The sequence below is a fragment of the Sabethes cyaneus genome, chromosome 1 (genome assembly GCF_943734655.1).
Source record: "Sabethes cyaneus chromosome 1, idSabCyanKW18_F2, whole genome shotgun sequence".
Taxonomy (NCBI): domain Eukaryota; kingdom Metazoa; phylum Arthropoda; class Insecta; order Diptera; family Culicidae; genus Sabethes; species Sabethes cyaneus.
Genome location: NC_071353.1, coordinates 22,672,972 through 22,692,926, shown reverse-complemented (window position 1 = coordinate 22,692,926; position 19,955 = coordinate 22,672,972). Strand labels below are relative to the sequence as shown.

The 19,955-nt window shown below is 42.2% G+C and overlaps 1 protein-coding gene across 11 annotated transcripts in view; it reads right to left on the bottom strand.

Moving 5' to 3' along the window:
* LOC128732679 (peripheral plasma membrane protein CASK) overlaps positions 1 to 19,955 on the bottom strand; it is a 780,557-nt gene that overhangs the window by 3,194 nt on the left and 757,408 nt on the right. For 8 of the 11 annotated variants that reach the window (XM_053825969.1, XM_053825980.1, XM_053825970.1 and 5 more), the window contains 8 exons: positions 18,784 to 18,975; positions 18,486 to 18,719; positions 17,712 to 17,741; positions 12,008 to 12,115; positions 11,772 to 11,910; positions 598 to 720; positions 404 to 526; positions 52 to 335 (listed from right to left, as the gene is read on the bottom strand). In XM_053825969.1, coding sequence (XP_053681944.1) covers positions 52 to 335; positions 404 to 526; positions 598 to 720; positions 11,772 to 11,910; positions 12,008 to 12,115; positions 17,712 to 17,741; positions 18,486 to 18,719; positions 18,784 to 18,975 — 1,233 coding nt within the window. The remainder of the gene's footprint in view (positions 1 to 51; positions 336 to 403; positions 527 to 597; positions 721 to 11,771; positions 11,911 to 12,007; positions 12,116 to 17,711; positions 17,742 to 18,485; positions 18,720 to 18,783; positions 18,976 to 19,955) is intronic. The other 3 variants (XM_053825977.1, XM_053825978.1, XM_053825979.1) reach the window with 3 other exon arrangements.

Genomic DNA, 19,955 nt, shown 5'->3' with positions numbered 1-19,955 from the left:
GCAGCATTTTTTAGTTAAAAAATCCTATTGACCACTTCGGGAAAAACTCACGTCAGCAATGTTCTGCAGCAGCGGGGCGGCGATGAACACAACGTACGGTGTGAATTCGGCTGTGCGCAATATCTTTAAGGCCTGTGGTTCGACATCTAGGATTGCCATCTTGCCGTCGCCGTGGATCCGCCGGATCGTTTCCAGCTTGGTGCCGTACATGGCGTCCTCGTGGGTGCCGTACTCGAGGTACTCGTTGGCCGCAATGTCCGCCATCATTTCGTCGTGTGATATGAAATAGTAACTGCGACCGTTTTCCTCATCCGGCCGTGGCGGTCTGGTGGTGTCTGTTAGGAGGAAAAGACGATTTAGTCACTGTTTCGGACCGCCCAGTCGGACGCTAGTTAATACTTACGTGGTATTGGATAAGCGTATTTATCCGGGTACTTAGCTATGAGGGTATTTTTGATATGACGTCTACCGACACCGTGAGCTCCTAGTAGCACCAGAGTTCTTCGCTGGAAGGCCGGATCACCCACTGTTAAGGGTTAAATGGAAAAGCAATTAGCTACTGGATGTTGAGAAGCAGCTACTCGCAGCACAACTAACCTGGAACTTTTACGACCTCTTCGTAAGTCACAAGATCCAGCTGATCGAACACGGCGTTATGTTTGGCCAGATACTTGTCCCGACACTGCTTCTTTTTGCGGCTAAATATTGAGCAATTAACTGCTTTGAGTTCGAAGAAAATAAAATCAAAGAAAAAAAAAATGATTCCGCTTAGTCATCTTAGGTTTGTCACTCGATAGAGCCGATAGTTTGAGGTGTAAAGTGCATCTTTTGGATGACGTGGTTTGTCAAAAAGTTTTTAATATGATAAACAACCGCAAGCAGGGACATGCAACAATTTAATCTTCTAACTACCTAAAGGAAGCTGGGATTTTGTCTATTTTGTAGCTAAAGTAGAGCGCGCAAAGCGGAGGTGCAGGAATGTGATTAAAGTTTGAGCATTTCATAGCTTCCAGCTAAAGTTCGTTTGCAGCAGAAGGACTGGTAAAGTTATATAGATTTTCTATCGATGATAACAAGTGGGTTCAGTTGAATCGAACTAATGGAAAACTTTAATGAGGTGGTAGAATCGTGACTTTCTGCGACTGCTCGCTTCGAACAGATGATACCTAAATTGTTTCACAATTTTTTTCTTTTTGCTAATACACCCGTGGTTAGCACAACTCGTCTGTATATTTCGTGCTGAAACAATTTCCGATCGAAACAGATTCTGATAATGTTTATTCTGTTTATTCGGAGCAATCAAGGGAAGGAAAATTTAAAAGTCAAATGATGAAACATTCAGAGAACGGTTTTAAGCTTACAAGGAAACATCATTAACGGTCACAGGCTCTGAGCATAGTGTAGTCCTCAATGGGTCAACAATGATTACCAAATCTCCGATCATAATCAGACTCACCGGAGTGAACCACTTGGTCCTACGAGTAATCAGAGCAAGATAGTCTCGAACCTACTGCTTCCAGAAGGTATCTGCTAACACCTGCGTGAAAATATTTTCAGCTGTTCTTGAGTAGGACAGTGTTATAATAGTCCAGAGTGACTCAAGATTTTAAACCGACTACTGATCAACATTTCAGAGGGTACAGCTTACAATGTTCTCAAACTCTACCAAACTGTTTTCCAAGACCTCGTGTGTTGAATGTCTGCTCGTCTGCATTGCTTCGCGGTTCTGCTTTACGCTGCGGATCGTACGTTCCCACGCTCCACGCGTGTGAGGTATGATGGGAGGATTGAAAGACCATTCCGTGTTGCTCGAAATGAACCCACGGCGTTCCAGGACGTCGCGGTCAACAATCTTCAGTCGGAAATTAAGCAGATATCTTCAAAAACGGTCCCTTCAGTCTTATCGCCAGTTCAGCATACAAATTTTGACTCTATTTATCCCGCATTCGTCCGGATGTTACAAATAAACAAATTTCTGCTAAGGTACGAGCAAATCTCGAGATATTCCGAAAAACTGAAGTTGTATGGCTTGTGGGACAACGTATGACGTTCATTCTCTTCAAAGTCGATCTGGCTCTAAAACCTAATGCACTTCACCCATCAACTTGGCCGGAAGGTACTGTATTCCGCGAGTTTGACAATTATTCTGCCAAAAAATTTCGGAAATCCCTAGCTGTAAACCTACTTAGCTTCGAGGTACGATGCTGGTCTAACAAGCCAGTCGTCGCATGTTCGAATCTCGGCTAGACGGTGCTTGCTTGATAGAGTCAGTAGGATCGTTACACTGGCCCCGTAATTTTCCTGTACTCTAAACAGCCGGCTGCGAAGTCTGTCGATAAAGAAGGGTAATGTCTAATGACGGTTTAAGCCCACGACTTTGCTCGACTTTGCTTTTAGCTGTAAACCTGACGCCAACGCTCGATACTCCACCGGAAGTGATGCAGCACTAAATAGTGACATTACGCATGTTACTTTAGATGATAAGAACCCTAAACTTGCCCTTACCGATACCGATGATGTCCTCTGGTTTTATTATCAAGATGTAAGAGGATTGAGGATCAAACTTGACTATATCTTTCTGGCATCTTTCTATTGTAGCTGCGACGTAATTATGCTAACCGAGAATGGGTTAAATGACAGGATCAATTCACTGTAGATTGTTGGTACCTCATTCGATGTTTGCCGTTGCGACCGTTGTGAGCATAGTTTTAGCGGTGTGTTTATCGTTGTTGCCGAACGGCACGGTTGTTCTCGCGTTTACACAAATAACGTGGCAATAGTTTGGAGCAAGCGTGTGTCTCTGCTACGATACGGGGTCATCCTTTCCTGGTGTGCAATATTTACATCCCTCCCGACAAAAGCCGATCAGCTGATGTAATAGAAGAACAAATTAGCACCGTCCGTGAATTCAGCAACAGGGCCTCTCAAGGTGACACTGTTTTTGTGTGCGACGAGCACGATCAACCCGGCCTTACATGGCACAAAAACGAGAACGGTACTCTTTCTAATTACCTGTCGTATTTACAACTAAATAACAACGGCCGCTCTCTTAATTTAGTTTTTGTGTCTGAAGCCAGCCGTACTGTAGTTTGGTTCCGAGGATTCCGACCATACCTGTAGATCTTTATCATCACCCACTGGTTATTCGCATTGATGTTCGTGGCGAAATTTCGGGGTTGCTACCAACGGCAGATACACTGCTGTGAATCGCATAACAGTCCCATTTATATAGGAAACTCCATAGAAAATGGGATTGATATGCGATTCACGGCAGTACAGGAGAGAACTCAATTTCCGGCAAATCGACGGTCTTTCTGCTTATTTATCAGCTGTAAATTGGAACTGTATCCACAATTGCGTTGATGTTCATGATATGGCCTCCTTGTTCGGCAATGTTATCCGTCAATGGCTAAACTCAAACGTTCCTGGGAAAAGAAAACCAGTTTCACCTCCATGGAGTACTCCTCCTCTTCGTCAAGCGAAAGGGGACCGCAATCGTTTGCTGCGTCGTTTGAGGACTAATAAATCAGTGAAGAACAATTTCTAGAGTGCGAGTGACAACTACTGAAAGCTAATTGCTGCACTTTATAAGTCGTACGTTCTATAAGGGTACAGTTTGGTTTGCGTCGGTATCCAAAATCCTTTTGGAGTTTTGTGAATACGAAAAGGAAAACCAGTCAATCCCATCCAACATGGTTTACGATGGCAGAGAATCTGCGAGTGAAGCCGAAGCATGTGATTTCTTTGCGATACATTTTGTTTCTGTCTTTCAAGCCGAACAATCGTCCGATGCAGACGCCGAACTTGCCACGTCTAATGTCTCACTGTAGACCTGTATACGTTTGAAATTTCACCCGCCTTGATTGTCGGTGCCACACGAAAGTTCAAAAGCTTGTAGGTTCCTGGACCGGAGGGAATCCCGGCTGTTGTTTTTTGTCCCTGTGGTAGTACTTCTGCTGAGCCATTAGTCGTCATTTCTAACTGATCATTCGAACGGGAAGAAATTCCTGCGGGCTGAAAGCTGTCATACAATTTCCCCGTGTATAAAAGTGGTGATCGTCGTGACGGCAGGAATTACCGTGGGATTACTAGCCTTTCCGCCGCTTCGAAACTGTTCGAGATTATCGTCAGCGACCGAATTCTGACAAGCCTCCTCTAACCAACATGGTGTCATTCCCCGCAGATCTGTAACTACAAACTTGTTCAACTTCATTACCACTTTTTCGACGCCTATGGAAGGCTTGCGCTCTGCCATCATCTATACGGATCTGAAAGCGGCTTTCGACAAAATTGATCACAAAGTGTTACTCCGTAAATTGTTGCGAATGGGAGAATGCAGAATGCTGTCGTAGCTTTCATTCTATCTAACTGAAAAACGCTTCATGTCAAACACGGCCTATGCATCTCTTCATCGTTTGTTAATATTTCTGGCGTTCCGCCAGGGAGCAATTTAGGACCACTTTTGTTCGTCATTTTCTGCAACGATGTTGCATTCTCGCTTGGCTGTAGAAGCAAATTAATTTACGCCCGATGATTTGAAAATTTACGTAGCGGTGCCTACGTAAATTTTCTACTGAGCCATTGGCAAATGTTGCTAAACGTGTTCATCAATTGGTGTTAGCTGAACAAACTCCGTATCGTCATGATCTTTCATCGTTCTACGGAACCATTCATATCGACGGAACTATTCTTAAACGAATGGACCATGTAAAGGACCTTGGTATTCTACTGGATCCTAAACTTACGTTCCATGCGCACTACATGTGGATCATTTTCAACGCAAACCGACAACTTGGCTTCATCTCCAAAATTGCCAAGGACTTTACGGATTCGCATTGCTTACAGGCATTATACTATTCTCTTGTTAGGCCGATCTTGAAAACGCTTCCATTATATGGACACCGAACGACCGACCGAATCGAGCAAGTCCAAAAAAGATTCATACGGCTATCGCTCTCAGAAATCTTCCGTTGCGTTATCCCTGGAATCTTCTAGCGTATTCAGATAGATGGCAACTGCTTAGTCTCGAAACGCTCGGTCGAAACGCTCGGCACTTTCGTTGTTAAACTGCTCACTGACGGCATCGATTTTAATCGATCGATAATATTTAATTGCATTCTACATTATTTATTAAGACAAATTATCAGTTGGATTATAAATAAATAAACAAATAAACAAATTCCCCTTTTAATTATCTTAGTTATTTCCATTCCGTTATAGCCATAACGCAGGATTCAGTAGTCAGTGTGTCAGCGATCTGCAGGTGAATGGCACGAGTGGTTAAGCGGGTCGTCCACTTGACACCGATATCGGACCGAAATAGTCGACTTCCATGAAGGGCGTCGTGAAGAGTCGACTGAACGCGGGCCGCCGACCTGAAGAAAGGTCACCCATTGATGGAGGGTGTGGTTTAACGAGAAGGATTTTGCACTGCTGACAGTCTTTCCGGATCTGACGATACGCTGCTTTCAAACGAGGAATACAGTATACTGTTATACAGTATTCCGAGGAATACTGTTTCGTAGTTCTGGTGGTTGAACCTTTCATGGACTGATGAGCTAATGAGGCGAGTAGCATGATGATCCCGCGGAAGAATCACTGGTTCAGCTGCATCTCTAGCGGAATGGATTCACCGGCCAATCTTCTTCCTCGTGACGAAGAAATTCCTATAGCTGTCACTGGCTAGGTCAGGTGCTCGGTTCCATTTCGTCCTTTCATCGGTAACATTGTGTTTCGTCGGTATCCATCACCACTCGACTACCATCCTCCCCCTCGCCCCCCTAGTTTGGTCTATCGAGCAGTTTACGCGGATGGTAGACCAAGTATCAGTTGTGCTGACTTTAACGCTTGGGCGGTAGAGTAGGGAAGTCGTCGCACGAACCATAGGGATCAGACTGTGATTGAGGCTCTGGCAAAGCTCAACGTAGATCTGACCAACGTCGGCACCATAAGTTCCTTCAGTAGGAATGGTGCGTAGTCTATCATCGACGTGGCTTTCGGCAGTCCTGGTATGATAGGAAACTGAAGGGTAGATAATGGCTACACTCACAGTGACCATCAGGCGGTCCGCTATGGTGTTGGTCAGATAACGAGGCGGCAGACAGCGAGTAGAGCCGACACTCCAATCACCCGTGGATGAAAGACATCATACTTCGACCCCGAAGTATTTGTGGAAGCAATCCGAAGAGAGTGCAGTGATCGCGGTATGCCCGATCCGAACGCTGATCATTTGATTGAGGTACTTCACGAGCGTGTGACGCTACCATGCCTAGGAAAGGCCGACCTAGGTACGGGAGGTCACCGGCTTACTGGTGGACAGATGAAATTACGGAACTCCGCGGAGCGTGCTTTCGTGCGAGGAGAATTATGCCAAGTGCTCGTCCGGACGAAGGCAGGGCTGAATATCGAGTAGCACTTGTTGCTGCACGCGTAGCGCTTAAGAGTGGGATAAAAGCTAGTAAACGAGCCTGCTTTGAAAGGTTATGTGCTAGTGCCAATGCGAACCCGTGGAGTGATGCCCACAGGGTCGTAATGTCAAAGACCAAGGGCGTGATGGCACCCGCAGAGCAATCGCCAGAGATGCTGGAGCGGATCATCGAGGGTCTCTTTCCGCGCCACGAGCCAAGGTCCTAGACTCAGGCCGCAGAGTCGTCCCACGGCTGACGTTCCAGTATCTTAGACCATAGCGTAAGATGGTCGGCCTCCCTGTCGAACATCCAAAGTAACGTGGGCGACAGTGGTTTAGAGGTCAGGGCGGAAGCGACGGTTACGTTACGAACGAGGAACTCATTGAGATCTCTAAATCCCTAAAGGTGAGCAAGGCACCGGGACCAGACAGAATGCCGAATTTGACCATTAAAGCAGCTATTTTAGAGGCTCCCGAATTATTCGGGGTAGTAATGAGTAGACGCCTTGAAGATGGCCACTTCCCGGACAGATGGAAGCGAGAGATCCTGGTCCTATTGCCGAAGCCAGGAAAACCTCCGGATGTCCCCTCATCATATAGAAAGATCTGTCTGCTCGATACTGCCGGCAAGGTACTGGACAGGGCTATCCTTAACAGACTCGTACAATACACTGAGGGTACAAACGGTTCGTTGAGGAAACAATTCGGTTTCCGAAAAGGCAAATCTACGATGGATGCCGTCCTGTCTGTCACTAAGAGAGCCAAGGTGGCAATCCAGCTCAAGAAAACAGGTATCCGTTATTGCGCAGTTGTCACGCTCGACGTGAGAAATGCGTTTAATAGCGCTAGCTGGGACTCCATACCCAACTCGCATCGGAACGTCCAAGTGTCGGTGTCGCTGTACCGGATTCTGGATAATTATTTTAAGAATCGTGTGCTATGCTACAACACGGAGGAGAGTCAGAAGTGCGTTTCAATCACCGCAGGGATTCCGCAAGGTTCCATACTGGGCCCGGTGTTGTGGAACGTCATGTATGACGAGGTGTTGAAGCTAAAGTTCCCGGTAAGGGTAATAATTGTCGGCTTTACGGATGACATCACCTTGGAAGTCCACAGTGAGTCTATCAGAGAGGTTGAGTTGACGGCTGTCCACTCTATGAGCATCGTTAAAGATTGGATGCGCTCCAGGAAACTGGAGTTAGCGCATCAGAAAACGGAGAATATCGTGGTGAACAACTACAAGTCGGGGAGCAAGCAAAGATCAGCCTCGGGGACTGCACTATTTCGTCAACGCGATCCTTAGAACTCCTGGAAGTCATAGTCGACGACAAGCTCAAGTTCGGGAGCCACGTCTACTATGTCTGCAAGAAGGCTTTCACAGCTATTTCGGCATTATAGCGTATGATGTCTAATAGCTCTGCGGTATATGGCGGCAAGCGAAGGCTATTAGTCAATGTGGTCCAGTCCATATTTAGGTATGGCGGGCCGGTGTGGTCATCGGCGCTAGGAACCAAAAGTTACCTAGGTAAGCTGGAAAGTACCTATCGTCCCATGTGCTTGAGATTGGCGAGTGCGTATCGCACAGTTTCACATGACGCAATATGCGTCTTAGCGGGTAAGATGCCTATTGACATTATCATCAGCGAGGACGTAGAGTGCTTCAACCAACGTGGAACTAGAGGCATACGGAGTACCACAAGATCGGCCTCGATGATTACATGGCAACGCCACACTACCTGAGTTGTCTTCCCAGGTGCTCACCAGAGTGCCCTACTCGTAAAAAAAGACGTTGATCGAAAGCGATTTCGATATCGTAACCGCAAGACACACACCGATGACTGCTGCTTGCAATTCGGAACGGGGAATGAACAAACGACTCTTATTTTTTTGGCGCCTACCAACGCACATTCGACTGTCTCGTCATTTTCGAATCGAAGGTACACCGTTTCTGCAAATTCATTCTCGCTTGCATCGACAGACGTATGCATCTGCCACTACAAAACCTACGGGCGTAAGACTTCCAGCCACGATAGCCATTTGTTGTACTGGGTGTCCTCCATTGGAGCGTCCCGCCTAACCGCCGTTCGCCAGATCTCCTAAAGCAACACCTTTAGAAGTAGCAAAATATACGCGATAAGCCCCAATGGATCAAATATACCATCATCAGCGTTTCGTTAACCGGCGGATCCCTAAGAGGAGCTCCTCGTCATATCTGGCCGAAACCTTGTAGGTGAAGCAGCCCTTCGAGGTATCCCATCGCATCTCGAGAACCCTTTTCGGTGGTACATTCGTCGCCGATGTCAGACAGTGTTGGTTTGGTCCTCTACCCGCATCAGTATCTGGTGGAACATCTCGTGGATGTCTCCACTCACTCACAGCAATCCGGAAGTGTCTGGAATTGCACCAGCACGGAAAAAAGCGATGGCAGCTAGTCAGGGCCCTTCAATAGAAAGGAATTGAGGAATACTCCGTGCATGGTGACCGCTGCATCCCACACCAGTCGCATCGTACTCGGTTTGTTTGGGTTCACGACCGGGAAAATCGGAAGATAATACACGCGAGATCTTGACATTTGGGGTTGTTCTGGTGTCAACTTGCTTGCATAGCCCTTGCTAACGTGTTTGTCGATGTTTCTTTTTATCGCCTCGGTCAGTGTATGATCATTTCTCATCCTACGGACTACTACTACTAAGCATCTCCACCGCTTCAGTGCCATGCTCAAGCAGCAATGTGAGTTTTATTGTACTCTTATGGCAGTTTTCAAGGCCAATTTTGGTCTTAAATGCCATCATAAGAGTGAAAAAACCCAAATTGTTACTTGGGTGACTTTACTGCAGTGCAGTGAAGTTGTAGATCGACAGAACTACACTACCGTTTCTGTGTTAATAGTTGAATGATATAAAATGTACATAAATGCATTATCGGTCCCATTTTAAGAAATGTAATATTCTTCCATCTCCCAGTTGACCTTCGAGGTATGACACAGGTCTAACAAGCCAGCACAAGTAATAATTTGAGTCTTATTGAACTCTTATAGCAGTTTTTATGACCAATTTTGGCCACAAGAACCATTATAAGAGTGTAATAAAAGCCACTTTGTTACTTGGGAGCCGTTCCGTCGGAATGTAGCGCCAAGACTTTACTTTTTTTTGTTAGATCGTCGATGTTGGTGCATCCTCAACGCATATTTGAACAGCATCGAAGGTGCAGAAAAAGAAAACTCCTGCCTAGAAATTATAATTTGACGCTCCGGATCGTTTTTTTAGTTAGACAGTCGACTTATATCTATATTTTTTTTAATGAAAAACAAACAATACTGTGAATAAACGTTAAAAAATTATACACCTGTTTGTGAGTAATGAAGTATCGAATGTTTAACGCTCTGACAAATTACAATATAGCCATTCAATTGAAATATGTATTATAATAATGTGTATAGAATGATGTATAAACTTGCATTTACATTAAAATAAAAGTGATTATTGGCATACAAAGTGGAAAGAAAAACAAAACAGCAGCAATTAAAGAGCAAATAGCACTATCAAGTATGTGTAAAAGTGAAAACTCAAACGAAAAAAACCAAGCATCACTGCGTGGACTCTGGCTCTACTGGTAAGCAATATTTGTAAGCCTATGTTAAAGAGCTGAAAGTTGGATTGTCCGGATTTTTTTTTATTTCAATTTACGACAAGGACTTTAGATATGCTAGGCTAGATATTACTCAAATGGAAGGGCCACTAACGCGGATGTAGCAAATATTTGGGAACATTCTAGACCGTAACGGCGTGTAAACAGTGTTCGGTAGGATATTGGTTTGTTTTTGGTATACAGTCGGTAGAGAGATAACAAGACAGCAAAACAGAGCGAGTGTTTGTGGGCAAAATGGCTAGTACCTGTAGATCCGTCACATCCTTCTGCGTGAGCCGAGCAACCGGGCCCTACCTCTCCTATATGTGGACATTTGCGCGGACATGAAAGTGAGTCGAGTTCGGAACGGCGTTGTTTTAGGTTAGTGTGTATTTTCGCAAGAAATGGCATTAACGAATCGGGAACATTTGCTAGTGCTTCTGGAGTTTGTTGTGTGTGGGTGTGTGTGCGCGATGTTTAATTGCGGAACAAAAGGGGGATTATTTTAACGACATCGATCAATACAAATTTTAATCAAAGTTATGGTGAAGAGAAAATTTGGTTGAACTTTTATTTACAGATTGAACAATGATCGTTTGGAGGATGATATTTAAAAGGAAACACGGCGCACAAGGAACTCATTCACGCACAGCTAAACGAAATCACACATAACTTAACAAACACGTAAAGGTTGAAAAGCTAGAGAAACAGGTCAGAAAATCACACGTACACACTTCATTCACAAACGGCTTGTGAAAAGGAAATGGCAATTCGGAACATCATTCTAGTTCTACTGATGATGAAGGAAACATTCATTGTCACATGGATTTAGGGATTATGTACGAATGTTAAAAATCATGGTGAAGTGATCTGATTCGATTGAGCATTGCTGGGGCACATTAAGTTTGCATACATTCCGGCGAAAAATTTGTTAACTGACGCAAAAGTTGGATTCTGCTCGAGAAATTTGTCAATTTGTTTCCAAACAGCTGTTAAAAACATCTGAAGTATCTTTCAGATAACTAAACCAATCAATACAGTTGATTGCTCTCCCAGATTTACTGCTCAGTAGTTAAAAAAAATCCGTTTTCCATAGAGTGGTATTCTCTACCACTATCGCGGCAGAAAATGTCTTCCTCATGCATCTTTTCACGTTTCCGCTTGGATGGTTTCTTTCCGTGAGCTCGTTCGCCCTCTTCCTGGGCCCGTCTTGTGCAAGTTTTCCACGCAAAGTTCATTTACCAGTCACAATCAGTGAGAAAGCAGTAAAAGCGCCACGAATCGTGCACCGCACTGGACCGGAAATTGTGCCCTGCATACACTGCAACCTGATACGTAGTGCTGTCTGGGGAGTTTCCGTGGAACATTTATCATACCAGCACTAGGGCTGGGACCCTATCGAACGACATCGGAAAGCAGCTGCAGGTTTTTATCTCGCGCGACAGGCTTTATGCTATGCTGGTTCGTTACGTTTTCGCTAAATAAAAGTGAAACGATTCTTGTTGAATTTATCGTCCATAATAAAGGATTTCAATAAAAACAAACTAAAGAATCGTCAAAAAGTAACTAGACAATGCTCGAATGTATGCACTTGATGTTGTTCTCCAGGCAACACTCAACGAATTAAGGTGAGACATTTTTCATTGCTTTTTCGGGGATAAAGACAAGGATGAAACACGCATGAGATGTGGGATTAAATGGATTGTGGCATCACCTACCGGACGCGACGCTCGCTTACCTTGTTCCTTGTGGGTTTTGTCCGCTGACTGGCAGGCAATGCGCCACTCTTGAAGCTCTGGCGAGGGAATTAATCCGGCCGAACCCCCGGCGGCATCGTGCCGAGCCTGCCACCAGTGATGGTCGTCTTTGCTTATAATCTGTGCGAATGAGAAAAGACAACTTCATTAGCAATTGCATATATGTGATGTAAGCTTCAGGTGGAGGTGGAAAAAGGACAAAATGTGTATCAGTTACCTGCAGTATGTCACCAACACGGAAAGCTATCCCAGCCTGGGCGCACGGAATCAGCTCATCGTCGAGCGGGTCGTAGTCAAACTGTGCACGAACGAAAATCTGATCAACCAGGGGGGTGGAAAAAGGAGCAGAAAAACATAAATGCCGGTTAATAGAGTTGTTGATCTGTTTTAATTATTGACTTTCATACACATTCATAGTACTGCTGCTGGCCAATTAATTCTTCAATTACTACAAACAGAAGTGTATGAAAAAAGGATGACATTTGCATGTAAATGATGAAACTCGGCACAGACATTTCGGCAGACCGTATTAATTCCAAATGTACACGCGTACATGTTTGGCTCTGTGATACTGACCCAACGATGGAAAGGAAATCAAAAACGAACTCACTTCCGTTCAGGTTCAGAAGCTTTAAATGCTAATGAAGTGCTGCAGCGGAATCATCTCACGTAATCCGAAAAATTTAATATTCTGCTGGACATTCTATATTTACCGCCAACTCATCGTAGTTAAAAAAAAACATCAACCTGTTTTCGCCAGCCCTGGAATCACGCAGCAAACCTCTCTGCTGCTAATTGGCAATAATGCCAGGCAATCAGCGCCCTGGTTGGCTGGCAACCATGGACCAAAGAGTTCCGATGCACGTATCTCCCCTTGTGGTGTGTAGCCAACCCACGCTCGAATCGACGCTAATGAACTTTTGAATTATCAAGATCCCACACGATGGTTAGTCGGTTTACGATTCGATTACAAACTCGTGTTGTTAGGGTTGTACACCGGTGCGGTGCGGTGGTGGAACAGGATGTATGCGGAATTGCGGATTTGGTCGCACTTTGGTAAAAGGCCTTCGCCACGATGGCATTTTGTATGAAAATCGGTCGCACAATCAATTGCATTGTGTAATTTATATGTTTCTATAGGTATGGTTATTAAGGAAATGTTAGTAATAATTTATTCAGATATTGCTGAATTTGATCTATACAAAAGCGGTGAAAAATCTGAAGTAAAATTTTCGAAGTTGAAAAATATATATGGGACCAATCTGTTTAAATAACCATCTAACAGGCAGCGGATTATCATCACGGTGTTTTTGCTTTCAGCTACAATTCATTGAGTTGAAAAAACAGCGTGTGCCTAGCTGTGTGATAAGTTATAACGTATTTTTCAAGTAATTTTTAAAATATCGCTATAAAATACACAATATCAACTTTTTTATCAAATGATTTTGATTTTGTTACAAATTGTAATCTAAAAACAAGAAAGAAACTGATATGCTATTATGTAATTCATAGTAGTAGCTAAATAACTACATTTAAGTCTTAGCTTTTCTACAGATCGCACATTTTCTAAGGGCGAACGAAAGCAACTTGACAAATGTCACTTGTTTCTTGATCTTATTTCTTTCCATGAAAACAATGCAGCTTTGTTGAATTCAACTACAGCAGCAGTGTAAATGACAATTACCAGCAAAGAAGTTGGAAATTGGACTTGAACTGAATCCCAACATGGCCGGAAAAATGGCGTCCATATGAGGATATGGGTGCGATCGATCTGGCCATGTTGGGATTCAGTACCGTTTCACCTTAAAATTAAACTTAAAATAGGAATCAAATTAGACTTGAAATTGGATATGAACACGAAATTAGACACGAGGTTTTATTTGAAATTTGGATTGACATTGTTCATCTAACTCTCTCACACGCTTTACCTGTTTCCTTTGCCTTTTTTCTATCTCCCAGCCTCGTTTTTCGTCTTTTTCTCTTCTGTTTAACCTTTTTCTTTGGTCTAATTGTCCCGTTTTTCTTTTCTTTTTTTCTATCCCATTTTTCCGGTTTTCATCCCATCATTTTCCTTTTGTCCTGTTTAACTTCTTTTCTCCGTTTACTCTACAGGCTCTCTCTCTCTCTCTCTCTCTCTCTCTCTCTCTCTGTGTGTGTGTGTGTGTGTGTGTGTGTGTGTGTGTGTGTGTGTGTGTGTGTGTGTGTGTGTGTGTGTGTGTGTGTGTGTGTGTGTGTGTGTGTGTGTGTGTGTGTGTGTGTGTGTGTGTGTGTGTGTGTGTGTCTGGCTTTCTCTCTCTCTCTCACACACACACACACACACTCGCTATTATTTTCCCTTTTGGTTTCATCTGTTTTCTGTTTTTATTTTTCTTCTTTTTCTTACACGTTTTCCCACCTTTTCTGATAATTTTTTGTCTATGCCGTCTTCCCTCTATTTGTCTCCTTTTTTCTGAAGTTTTTGGAGTTTCTTAGTAGAATACGAAACCTGGAAATTAAAGTATAAAAACTTATCCAATTTAATTCTGATATGTATATTTATTCTTGACAGATACGTATTTCGCCTACGACTTGCAGGCTTCGAAACCAGACACTGAGGAAGCCGGCAAGTCGTAGGTGAAATACTGTCAAGAATAAATATACATAGTAGAATTAAATAGGATAAGTTTCCTCTTTCTCTGTATCCTTTCTCTTCTTTTCTTATCCTGTTTTTCTTCTTTTTTATTCCTGATTTTCCTCTTGTTTTTCTATTTTCTGTTCCGTTTTTTGTCTTTTTTCCTAATTTTCAGGCCCGTTTTCCTCTTTTATTTCTCGTTTCGAGTCATTTTCTGTCCCCGTTTTAGCTTTTTTCTTTTGTTCCGATTTTTGCTTTGCTGCCTTTGTTATGCTATATTTCATCTGTTCCGTTCTTTCTCTAATTATGTCCTGCTTTCCCTCCTTTTCTGTAACGTTCTGTTTTTCTTTATCGTTTTATGCCTTTTAACTTTCGTTTCTATTTTTTTATTTTATTCTTTTTCTTTTCACGTTTCTCTATTATCCTGCTCCCGTATTTTTCCCCTTTCGTTTTCTCCATTTTGTTTTTACTTATTTTCTGTCCAGTTCGCTCTTATTATTGTTCTCGATTTCTTTACTGATTTTACTTCTTTTCTCCTCCGTTCTTCATCCTTTTCCGGATTTTCCTTTTTTCCCTTCGCTGTTTTCTTTTCCACTTTTCGCTTTTCGCTTTTTACGTCTCGTTTGCCCTTCCATGCTGTCCGGATTTTTCTTTCCTTTTCCCTCTTTTTCTATCCCATTTGTCTTGTTCAGGGCACGTTTTGGTCCACGTGGAAAATTGGAACAAAGGAAACGAAGCAAAAAATAAGTTATTGAGTACAAAAACAGAAAAGAAAGAAAACGACAAAGCAAAGAAGACAAATAAGACATAGGAGAAAAAATGGAACAAAAAACAAATAGGAAAAAATGGCTAGAAAAGGTTGCTTCCTTGAAAAGAGAAAATACAAAAAAGAGGAAAGTGGAGATAAAAAGTGAAAATTGGATAACACGAAAAAAAACGCTTCAGAAAAGGAGGAAAAGCAGAAAAAAGAACGGAACAGAAGAAAACAAAACAGGGAACAGAAAGCAGGAAACTAGAAAAGATGAAACAGGACGATAAAACTTGAAACAGAAAAGAGAAAAGCAAAAGCAGAACTGAAAATGGTGAAAAATGCGACAAAGAAAGAAAAGAAAGAGAACAGCAAAACAAAAAGAAAAATGAGTGAGAAAAGAAGGGAAAACGAAACAAAAAAGGAAAAGACGGTATAAAGAAAGGAACTGCAACTGACAAGGTGGGAAAACGGGAACGAAAAAGACGAAAGATGAGGCAAAATTAAACATAAAACAGGAGAAACCAAAAAGAAAAAAAGAATAGCGGGAAAAAAGAAGGAAAACGATAAAAATGAGATACAAAAGGATAAAGATGGGATAAACCGTGAATGGGATGGGGAAATAGGACAGAAAAAGAAACAAAAACAGTAAAACGGACCCAAGAAAGAGGTAAAACTTAAGGAAAAAAGAAAACATTCCAGTTTTCCAAAGTCCAAAGGTAAAAAACGGAGCCAAGAAAGAATAACATAACAAAAAAAAATTAAATACAACATTGCGTTTATGTTATTAATATTGACTGAGATATATTGCATGGTGGATTTTCGGTTTCGGTTTTATATCGAAAACGGCTTTTTTATACTGCCTGACGTTTCGGCCTTCGGTTTTGATCTTTTTCAAAGGTAACTGCAATTGGTATTTATTGTAAATAACAGAATAAAACACATTAAAACATATTTTGGCTTAAACTCACTATTGTCACGTTTTCTTGTCGATAGTTTGCGATTTAAAACTGACTGTAAAGCCGAAAATTCACCATTAAATACAACGGCGCGCTTGATAGAGGAAAAACGAAACAGACGAATATGAAAAACGAGTTAAAAAAATACGAAACCTGGAAACGAAAAAAGAGAGGGCAGAGAAGGAAACGTGAAAAAATACAATGAATATGAATTTTCACAAGAGAAAAAACAGGACTGAAAATAATAAAAAATGGAACAGAAAACGAAGAAAAACGGAACAATGAAACAGGAACAAAGAAAAAAACGATAGAGCAGGAGGAAAAACGGAAGGAAAAAGAAAAGAAAAAGGGGGCAAACGGTACAGAAAAAAAGAGAAACCGAACAAATAGTCGATAAATGGGACTGGAAAAGAGAAAGGAACAAAATTTCAAATCCAATTTCAAGTCTAATTGAATTCGAATTTCATAAAATTTGAAGTCCAATTTCACAATAAAATATTCAAATTTTCTTTCAATTCCAATGTCCAATGTAAAATTTTAAATAAAACTTCCAGTCCGAATTACTCCAAATTTAAGTTCATTTTGAAGTCCAGTTTTAAGTCCAACTTCCAGTTCAATTTTAAATACAGCTTAAATTACACTTGAATTTGGACTAATTTGGGCTTGAAGTTAGTCCTTTTCCAAGTCTAATTCCTAGGTCAATTTCACCTTTGATTTGTTCGGCGTTAGTTCGGAGTTTTCAATCTATTTTTGTGATAAGTAAGCCGGTATTTTTGTGAAAAGCAATAATAGATTCACCATCCTACGATTACTTGATTTTCTAGGTCAAAACGTTCTTCCAAAACCTCAGCTGCCCCATCTTTTGTCTAAGTCTGGGCACGCTAGTGACTAAATCCATCTATTCTCCTAGAATTGAGTCTCAAAACCTTCAGTTTCTTTGTTGAAACTACGAAAAAAAAATCCGCAGCACTAGCAAAAGCTGGATCGAAAGGTCAGCCTGAATGAAGTGCAACATAATTTAATTGAAAACGCGCTAATGATGGTTAGTGACTACCGCTATGAATGCACAACGAGCGTAAACAATCTGCAAATAGAATTTCAATCATCTCGGTGTGTAGGGTCGTTTTTCGATAACGGAATCATGTTCGATAGAACGTTTTGAAATTGGAGATCCATCATGTTTAATTATGTTGCAGTCAGTCTGCCCAGGAGGCTAATAGTTAGCAAACAGCCGCTCGTAAATATCAATCCGAATGATTCATCTCGCAACAGACGGTCTATTTGGATGGAACAATTCGTCCGTTCGATTGTTGCGCGTTGGGGAAAAAATAGTCCCGATCTATGCTATGAGTGCAGTGTGCAAATGAATGTAATTAATTTTCGATGTTTGAACACGCATGGTGGCTTATTTGTAGGTTTAGCAAACAACATAAATTATTATCCTGCATTAGGAAATGTAAAATGATTGTTGGATTATGTCCCCATACAAACACAGATGTTTATGCGGTAGAAAGTAAATCAATTTTACGAAAAAATAACGTTAATAAATTCCGAAAAAAACGGGACTAGAACCTCGCAGCTGAATGTCAACAATAATACTTACTAAAACAGGCGCCGGTCTTATCCTGAATAGCTGCACGTTTCCGCAAGAATGTAGCACATTTGGTTATAGGAATAGAACAAAATGGAGTTAATTAACCTCAATTGATTTGGCCACGGTTTTTATGGAGTTTATCATGAAAACCCTTCTTGGTAAGAAGGACCAAACGAGGCAGTGCCTAACTATATTCTTTCCATACACAGAGAACAAATGAGATTCATAATTCAGACCACACAGAGTGTGCCTCTCTTTATGTTGGGACTTTTGGGAGGTAAATGTGTTTCAGGCAGTTGAGCAACAGTCAGTCTCATAGATTACAGTAAAGGCGTACAATTTTCCAACCATTTTAACAGTGGATACTAATAGTAGGAATATACGAGGAAAAAAATGGCTTTAAGGATATTTGGTTTCACTCTGCTTCCTGTGCTTTTCTTGAAGCACCTGTAACCTGTATCTCTAGGCGCACTCCCATTATATGTTTGCCGTGTGCAAACGAAATGTTGATACGAAATTGGTTTTCGATTTCACGATGAAAAGACACATAATACGCTTGATTTACCAAACAAACAGCTAGCATTCGATTTCGCCTATACAATGTGCCACTGGATTGGAAACTTTGTTACTTTCCTGGCATTGAAACATGGTTGGGCAATCGAGAATGCAATCTTATCAGTTTGTAAAGTTCATGGGAGGAGATGAAGTTATCTCCTTGTACAATGTATAGATTCGAGCAAGTGAATCCATTTTGGTGTCTATACTATATTCGTCCGTACTTACCTCTACCGGCGGTGGGGCACTTCTATATGAAGGAACTATCTTAAACGTAACGGAACCACGCGCCTCCCGCAGCATCCGCTGTAATTGACTAACGGTCTGGTGCTGCACTGGTTGGCCGTTGATCTCCCGGATCTCATCGCCGACGTGCAGCGTCGCCTGGCGGTGAATCATGCCACCGTGCATGATCCGGGCGACGATGCAGCGACCGTCCTCGGTCATTTTCAGCGTTATGCCCTGGCCGAACGAAATAGGTTTTGTTTTTATAGCGTTGGATGAAACTGTTTGACATTTTACTCACCATTGGTTCGTCGGTGTTCTTCTGGAACTGCACCAGCCGGACGCGTGTGACGTGCTGCAGGTCGGCGGCGTCACCGTTGTCGATCTCGTCGTTGCCTCCATTCAGGTATGGTGCGATCGGTGGTGGTGTTACCCGTAGTGCTTCCTCGCCGTATACTTCTCTAGCTACCACGTCATGCGTGTGTAATAGAGCCTGCCAGGGGTTGAAAAGGAGATAAAAAGAAAATATAGCAAATGTTGGGAGCAGACTGTGTAGACAACCGCGGGAAGTTATTCTAAAAACTAATTGAATTTTCCTCAACAGTCTGGGGGCGGTGTTTTCTGTGCATGTGTTAGACGGTATGATAATATTTATGAGACTACGGTTTTTGTAAGCCAAACCAAGAAGATGATGTTGGATTTCTTGATGCATGTAGATTTGTCTGTTTGCACTTTAATGCTCTTACGAGCTCTGTTGGTACCGAGGGGTGCCCAGAATGGTCAAGTAAAACGTTGCTTCCCGGCCCAGAAACGCCGCTTTGAGTATCCCTAGCGTCCACTGGAAGGAACGTTTCCGAGCAAAATTGTAATTTTACAAATTAAAAATAGTACGGCAATGGAAAACATCCCAACGCAGAGTGAAATAATGGTTCGTTTTTCTGTGTTGAGTTTCACAGCTTGTAACAGCGTACAAAAAGCAAACACTCTGTTAAACTTAGCGAACCTTACGGATCAGGCAGGTCGTACAATGCGGCAGATTGCTGAATGAAAGTGAATTCATTTGTTATTTGGAACTATGCCAGAATGGACAGAGAATTGAATTACTTTCGTTCTGCTCGTACTGGTTTTATTTTGGAAGGTTGTCGCAAAGTATATTCTTCATTCACTAATATACAGCTGAGTCGTAACTGGTTTTCACTAGTAATTTAAATCATTGGAAATACTTTAAAAAATACCAAAAATGAATTGATATTTTAAGAACAGTTGCTCTATAGGTTTAGTAGCTACGATCGGAGTTAGGAAAGCTCAATTGTGTACGATTTGACTGATATTCTGATGGTGAATAATCTTCCCGAGCCCGAGTATACAACATTTTCCCCACAAATTGGAATTATTTAAACATAATTTCCATTGCGTGTCCAACAATAGTCACGAGTTTTCTGCACTAGAAACCATATTGTTCGTGGTTGACAA